At 35.3% G+C, this 7,999-nt stretch overlaps 1 protein-coding gene across 3 annotated transcripts; it reads right to left on the bottom strand.

Moving 5' to 3' along the window:
• Positions 1-1,989: 1,989 nt before the first annotated feature.
• Positions 1,990-4,078, bottom strand: LOC104590395 (mitogen-activated protein kinase kinase SIPKK). Of its 3 annotated transcripts, XM_088890841.1 has the most exons (5): positions 3,678-4,067; positions 3,513-3,597; positions 2,783-2,909; positions 2,636-2,690; positions 1,990-2,289 (listed from the first exon to the last, which is right to left on the bottom strand). In XM_088890841.1, the coding sequence occupies exons 1-4, from the start codon at positions 3,752-3,754 to the stop codon at positions 2,686-2,688; spliced, it is 294 nt and encodes a 97-aa protein (XP_088746967.1). In that variant the 5' UTR covers positions 3,755-4,067; the 3' UTR covers positions 1,990-2,289; positions 2,636-2,685. The 3 variants fall into 3 exon arrangements, 1 of the variants encoding a protein (XP_088746967.1); XR_016077964.1 differs by lacking the exons at positions 2,636-2,690; positions 2,783-2,909 and having other exon boundaries at positions 3,513-4,078; XR_016077965.1 differs by lacking the exons at positions 1,990-2,289; positions 2,636-2,690; positions 2,783-2,909 and adding an exon at positions 2,951-3,390 and having other exon boundaries at positions 3,513-4,078.
• Positions 4,079-7,999: the final 3,921 nt, after the last annotated feature.

The raw sequence follows: 7,999 nt of genomic DNA, 5'->3' as shown, positions 1-7,999 counted from the left end.
CATCATGCTAAGTCTTGGCCATGTAAATTTGAGATGCCGTGTAGGGTAGGGGCTAGGGTTCTTTCCCTTGTAGTGGAGCTCTGGTTGATTGTATTTGTTTTTGCCTCCGAGTTCAAGGCTATGAGAGGTGTTTCACTTATATTGTTTCTACGACTTCCTGCCTTTTGCCTTGTAAAAGAAATACCAAGATTGAAAAAAAGGGTTTTTGATGTCTCTGTAAAACTTCATTTTGATTTCACTTCCCTCTACCAAAATTATTTCTATCAGCAAAAAGCAAAATGCTAAATAAACATCATTTTGTTCCTACCCCACCACCCACCTTTGGTGTCTGGTGTGATTAGTTCAGAATCAAGTTAGGTTTTAGTGATAATGCAGTCAGGGTTTGGATGCTTGTTTTTGGTATTCGGTGCCCTACACTATTAACAACTTCCCCCTTCACCCCTTTTCCCCCAAAGTGCTGGTTGCGGGATTCGATTCTGTGTTGAAGCTGGAACAAATCAGTCAATACACCACCGAGTCAGCTCTCGGTTGATCAGGGGTTTGGAGTTCTGTTTAAATAACTCGGGGGGTTCTAAGTTACAGGACTTGCACTGAAATCTGAATAGGCTTGCACAACTTTGTAATCCAGGGCTCCAGGCATGGCAATATGTTTTATGGGGTTTCTTTGGGGAAATGGTTAATGGGCATTTAAGGAGAATTTAAGTATATATGGAGGTTAAAATAAGTAGGAAGTGCTCACAGATCATGTGCTATTTGTTTAGACTGAATTTAATTAAACATGGTTACATCAAAAGAGTGTCAGTGGACCGGTTGAGGTGGATCCCATCCAAATCAAAATCAATTTGGACAAATTGGATGGATCACTAAGACTTATTGAATTGGACCAGTCAAAATTTGATGGTCCAAAGTATTTATTAGATTGGATTGAACCTGGTCCATCCGTAATGGGTTTATATCGAATTGAGGTTAAATTGAACCAATATCCTGTTCGTGTTGATAGAAGATTAGAATACAGGTGTCAATGGACAAATTGGATTGGAACAACCCTAGTTCCATCCCATCATTTACGTTGATGCAGATGATCATTTATGAGCAGCAATATTACGAAATGTCCTGTAACACCCGGCCATTCGTTCTAAAACTGTACAATTCCATGGATGGAATCATCCTCATTTGTTTAGAGTTCTAAATTCCTGGAAGCAAGAGATATGGTTTGTATAGGGCTTTCAAAATCAAGGCATGGAAAATGGTTCCATCTCTTTCCGACAGAAGTCACAAAAGGGGTGTTTCACTATTTTCAAAATCAAGGCATGGCACAGGTTCATTTTGACTACTAAGGTGTTGTTAGTTATTACTTTCCCCTTTGATCAACCTATAAGCTCCGCATTGCTGCCTAATCCATTTGAACTGTCTTCTCTTCAATTAAGAATCCACCGTAAAGGTTTTGATATACTGAGTTGTATAGAAAACTAACTATATTTTGGGGCCAAGAAGTACGATTTAGAGCTGGGATCCTGCCATCTCAAAGCGATTCCACTGTTTTCTTGAGTATCATTGTGTATTGGACGGACTAATACAGGCTATACAGCAACAAATAAACAAGTGTGATGTGGCTGTTTTTGATTGATAATTCGACCAAGTGCAGCCAATGATGTGGCATCCCTAGATGACTTTAGATATCTTACTATTTGTATTAAGTTGTACACTAACCAATGAGAATTCATCAAAATTCAGGAGATGGTTTTGATGGGTCAAACTCAAACATGAGATCTTCTGGTATCATACGATTCATACCTACCCACTCTCAGCTCAGGTTTTAGAGTTTGACCAATCAAAACCACCCTATGAATTTTGATGAATTCCCATTGGTTAGTGTACAACTTTGCACAAATTGTTAAGTGCAGGAGATCTAGATTGTCCCTTAGATCAACAAAGTACCAGATACCCAGAAACTGAATCATGTGGAGAGTTTAAAGTTTAACATGGCAGCAAAAGTTTCTTCTATTTTTTTCAGACAAGAATTACAAAATGATACAGTTTCGTCTGGTAAAAACCCTGGATTACCCTAAAGTAAGAAAAAAAAAAAACAAAATAAGTAAGAAGATAAGCTCTTAGAAATCGCAGGAAAGTTGTCTCATTCCAACTTCCAGGCATTTGGTTCCATGAGATGTTGCTGATATTTAAGATCCAATATCCACATCCCTGTCACCAGCGTAGGAACTTTCTTTTTCACTTCATTTATCTTTCTTCTGATAAGTACTCTCATAAACTCATCTCCAAATCTGAGTTCTGTAGAAATTAAAGGACAGTGTGTGTTAGCTTCTCAAGGACTGTGTGTTTTATCAAAATGCACTTAGTGATAAAATATCAGTTTTTCCTTTAAAACATATATTTTGAAATTGATAAAGTGACCTCATCTATAACACTAATACAGTTTTACCATCTCAAACATTTATCTTATTTTATTTTTCTTGAACCTATTTTCAACTTTTCATTTCCACCTTGATGTTATGACAAATTGTCCCTTAAAGACATAAAAATTGTCCTTTAAAAAAATTTGAAATGTCATGTTAACACTTTCAGTCAGTCACAGAAACTGAGGGCAACTTAGTGAAGGGGTTAAATAAGAACTCACCCGAAACTAAGGAGTAAGTTAATAGGTAAACCAAAGGGAGCACTTTTCTTTCATCCTATTTTCAAGGCTCAACACTTGTCAGTCTTGCATGATTTTGTTGTCGTTAGATAGATAGGTAACTTCAGAGAGAGCAAGATATTGTTAAACCTGACATGTTTTGAGTCCATTTGTGTTGCACCAATTGCAGGATCCCACCATTACCCTTTCCGATTACTTTAATTGTGTCTATGTCATCTAAGGTCAACTGGTTGTCCGATGGCATTATAATGGAATGCTGTACATGAGAAAGCACAAAATAAAGAGGTTCAAATTTACTAGAGTAGGTAATATAGGCATGAATAACATTGATAATGAATGATCACAATAAATAAACCAGGAGTAACAGAACATATGAAGATCACAGTCACCGTTCACAAGCTTAAGCCAGTGGTTCACTATGTCTGAGTTGATCAAATGCAAATTTTTATTTTTCTATGTAATTTCAATCTCATCCATCCAGGAACTTGGATGGAACTTTAATCGAGTTAGAACTTATTGACTTTTCAGTCTCAGTTAGGCAGGGGAGGATAGATTAACTGGTAAATTCCAAATCCTCGGTTTGACAAGGGAGATATTGCATAAGAGTCCTAACTCTCTTCACTCTCAATCTCAACACATGCAAAGCTGTAACTATTAATCAGCAGAAGCTAACTTTCCTCGGCTTCCTGGGCACATAATAAGGCTTAAGGGTAGTTTTCTGTTCATCCTCTGAAACACTAATGAAGAATGCAGGAGTCCAATTATGGAGTATAAGTTTCCAAGCATCGAGACGAGGAAATATGAGAAGCAAATAATAAAAAAGAGGGCGTACTGAAAATCGATTGATGTGTATATTTACCTCGCCGGCTTCGTTTTTTGGGACAACCCGAACTCCATCCTTGTTGACAAGCAGATCGCCGTCCCTAAAGGTACCACTTTGCGTTCTGGTACGAACACCCAACTGTAGTAAACCATAGAAATGCAGAGAAGATAATCACACAGAGCAAGAGAAAAAGTTTTTTACAGGAATTGGGCGATGAAAGTCTCATCTGGAGAAGGTAGGGAGAGCTTGAGCTTAGTGTTTAAGCTCCCGTTCCTCATGGCTTCCTAGTTCCTTGTCGCGCAGAAGTTGCAGAGTCGTTGCAAATCGCCTTATAACTTTGTCTTACCCAAAAAATAAAATTCTTTTGATTTTTTTTTAATACATGAAGGGTAAACACTGATATCTTCTTCGTCTTAAGAGAAAACTGAACTTGCACAGAGACAATCCAGTGAGAGACCAATCGAGAAACTCATCTCTCTAATGTCAAATTTTCCTCGTCAATGCTTGAAAAATCGGAGAAGTACGGATAGGCCCATTGCCGCGTGTTAAGTAAATTAAGGAGATAGAAAGTCGAACCCGGATGTGGATCCGTCCAATGCCATTTTCGAGTTCGCATCATGTGAACCCAAACACATCGCTTAGGTGTGTCCATGAAAAATCCAAAAACCGAAAAATCGAATTTAACTGAAAAAATCGAGTAGGAAAATATGGTTAATCGAATCGACTGGTTCGACTTTAATTTAGTATTTTTGAAAAATTGAAGGATCGGTTTGATTTTTGATTAACCTATAGGGCGATTAATCAAATCGACCGGTATATATTTATATGTATGCTTTATATATTATATATAAATCTATACTTTATTATATTTATAATAATTTATTTATAAATATATTATATATTTTTATAATATTTATAATATATTATATATAATTTATTATTTATAATATAATATTATATATATTATAAATATAAAAAATCGAAGAACTAAAGAACCGAAGAATCAAATCGGTCAAAAGTTGAAACCGACGAACCACTTAAACGGTGGTACCGATTTGGAGGAATGAAAAAGCTGGTGGTGTTGGTTCAGTTTACAAAAATTATCCAACAGTTCGATTAACCAAACCATACCATGAATACCTCTACACATCAGCACCTTCAAACGTTATTGCTGTTAACTCGTTAGTTGAAGGAATCCGGTTGAACCGGACACAAAATGACAAAAATTAGTTAATAGATCGAAGCATCCCATTTCCTCCTCTAAGCATCCCACTGTCGTCCGTGAACCTGAACACTCCCTCCCATTTCACCGGCAGCAGCAAAAAATCCAACGGTAAGCATGTTTGTCTATTTCTTCCTCTTTTTCAATGAGAAAGACAGAGAAATTACACTAATCAGTTATCAGAAAAACAAACCAATCTGCTCTATCGAAGTAAGAAACATGTAAAGCCGAGCAGGCAAGCAGTGGGAGAGGACAATTTATGAGACCCCTGCAAATGGCAATGTATTTCTGAATAAATTTGTGTAATATTTTAGTGGTTCTGAGTAATTAATTTTCCTTTTTTGAAAAGGAAAATAGTTATTAGAAAAGCAAACCAATTTAAGCAAGAAACATGTAAACCCGAGCAGTGGAAGAGGACAATTTATGAGACCTGCAAATGGCGATGAATTTCTGAATAAATTTATATAATATTTCAGTGGTTCTGGGTAATTAATTTTCCTTTTTGGAAAGGAAATAGTTGCTGGACTGGATATATTCGTTGGAAGATTCTAAAAAGCGAATTTCAAAATCCAATCTATCGTGTGAACAGCCACTTATCACTCTAAGGAATCAGGATTTGGTAGCCAAACTTGTCACATGAGTACTGTGTTCAAGTCATTGCATGGATAGCTGAGGGAGTTTGTAGTTAAAAGATCCATTTAAAAATGGAGCAAGTAGAAACTTCAAAAGCTTTAGAGAAGTTTTTGCTTAGACCTACAAAAAGATAGTGTGGTGTGGATTCTCTCATACACGATTTTTTAGAAAAATTGAAAAATAATGAAAAATTAAAATAAATTAACAAGATAGATAATAAATTAAAAGCCCGAAGCCTGGGCCTGAGCCCGAGCCTGAAATTTAGCCCATACTGTTACTACTGATGAAGCGGCTGAATATATATAAATATATATATTAAATTATAAATATATATTTCAATAAATATTATATAATTTATATAATATATAAAATACATATTATATATTTTATAAAATATATAATGCTGAGTCGGGCCAGGTTTTTTTGACAAATCCCGAGCCCGGCCTGAAACACAATCGGGCTTATTGTGTTAGGCTTGAGGTCAGACCCACGGGCCTAATTACATGACCAAGCCTGACCGAGGTGCGGGCAAGCCTGACCGAGAGCTTTACCAGTTTGGTGTGGAAACAAAACAGGAGATATTGGGGACGAAGATGGCGGGAATGTGAGGTAGAGAGGGAGAGAGAGAGAGAGAAGTTTTCATCGAGTTCTAAGAAGATGGAGTTTTACCCGGTTCCCATTTACACCTCAAACAAACACGGCCTAATATTTTCGCTCTTGAGTGTTATGTAGCTTAAGGTACACACCTTTGATTATAGCATATCCTAGTTCGATAAGCAACCAATTAAGCCCATGTTTGGGAATTGGGAGTGCTTATTTTTAAGTGTTTAGTCAAATAATCACTTATTTTGGGCCAGGACCATACCAATAAGCATTTAATTGTGTTTGTATTCTTGAAAATAAGTACTTATTCAAGAAGCCCAAAATTTATGTTTATTTTAAAATGCTTATTCAATAATTGCCTATTTTCATTTTGGCACATCTTGGATTGCCATGTCATTTTGAAAATACCTATACTACCCCTGTTTGAAATAAATATATTTTTTATCACTCATGAGCACTTATTGTTGGAAAGCATATAAACTTTATGTCCTAGGTATTGAATTTAATGATATTTTGAATTGTATGTGAATGATAATTGATAGTTTGTGTTTTTAACATGTTTTGATAATCAAATAATTGAAATTTTTGTTGTTTGTATTATTTTACTAATTTATTGCTTATATATAACAAGAAAGAATAGGAAATTAGACACGGGTTTATTGCTTATTTATCCACCCCTACCCTTGAATATGAGGAGGGTAGGGTCGGAGAGGGTACAAGTTGAAAGGTTTAAGAAGACAGATAGAATCTAGAATTTACAAAACCCTCCCCAAGCCCACCCGTTGCCATCCCTAATTATGTATGATTTGAATAAATCTTGAGATGATGGTTAATCTTGAAAGAGGAAAGTTAAGTTGTAACAATATCCGTATTCACGGGGTGACCTAACTTGTTAAAGAAGGAGACCCTAATGTGTTATACAAGGAGAGAGTTTTGCTCTTTAACATTGACGGTCAAAGAATGAATCCACTTTTATCTATATCTATACTACTATTAAAGTGTGAATAGCTCCTATGGCTTCTGGAATTTTTTTGACTAAAATATCCCTCTTCCCTAATTAAGTCCCATATTTAAGACATTAACTCCCACTTTCTCTCATTAAATCCTATATTTAAGGTATTTTATATCATTAAATAACACTAATTAAATCAAGGTTAAAAGACTTAAACCTCTCTATACTATTATAAAAGTGTGAATAGCTCCTATGCTTCTGAATTTTTTTTTGAAAAAAATACCCCTATTCCTTAATTAAGTCCCATATTTAAGACATTAACTCCCACTTTCTCTCATTAAATCCTATATTTAAGGTATTTTTATATCATTAAATTCCACTAATTAAATCAAAGGTAAAAGACTTAAACATCACCTGATTTTTGTGTTAAATATTAATCCTTATATTCTCTTTTCAAAATGCAATAATACCTTCCCTATCAAATGCTTTAGCATTATATCTAATAAAAAATTTTAAAAGACAAATATAACCTTACAAGTTACAAAATCAATGGTGGGCTTATGTTTAATGGACTAATACTTCCCTTCTCTCTCTTTTGGTCAATTGAATGTTGGAATAGTTATGGATTGGTTTTGACTCTAATAAACCATCTAAACTTATCTCATAATGAGTGGATGGGGTTTTTGAAAAATAAAATTACTTAAAATAAATAAATAATTAATTAAAATATCAATAATATTTTAAATAATTTTTAATATATAAATAATATAAATAATATCATTATATATGTATAATCAGGGTCAGGGTGGGGCGGGGACCTCATTCCCCACCCTCGAATCTGACCTTGGTCGGGGATCCCTATTAATCCATGTCCCCACTCCCACCCTGCTATCGGGTTGGAAAAGTTGGGTACCCATCGGGGATGGGAAATTGCCATCCCTAAAGTAGATCATTTTGTTTGATTTTTGGCAAGTAAACGACACACATGATGATGAGATATAAGCTATGGATTCTACTAAGAAAGTTGAAGGTTTAAGAGCAACACAATACAATGTTGAAGCTAGCCACATCCCAATCACAAGCTATATTAATAAAGCTTGAATGGTCGATGAT

Source organism: Nelumbo nucifera, chromosome 6, assembly GCF_055504915.1.
Source record: "Nelumbo nucifera cultivar China Antique chromosome 6, China Antique-T2T, whole genome shotgun sequence".
Taxonomy (NCBI): domain Eukaryota; kingdom Viridiplantae; phylum Streptophyta; class Magnoliopsida; order Proteales; family Nelumbonaceae; genus Nelumbo; species Nelumbo nucifera.
The sequence above is the reverse complement of the archived record's forward strand: the minus strand, read 5'-3'. Positions and strand labels throughout refer to the sequence as shown.

Excerpts from the sequence above, each read along its gene's own strand:
- LOC104590395 (XM_088890841.1), bottom strand. The coding sequence starts at position 3,754 with ATGAGGAACGGGAGCTTAAACACTAAGCTCAAGCTCTCCCTACCTTCT. Across the intron at positions 3,598-3,677 it reads ACTTTCATCGCCCAATTCCT|AACGCAAAGTGGTACCTTTA; the intron begins GTAAAAAACTTT and ends TGTTCGTACCAG. Across the intron at positions 2,910-3,512 it reads CAAAAAACGAAGCCGGCGAG|CATTCCATTATAATGCCATC; the intron begins GTAAATATACAC and ends TCTCATGTACAG.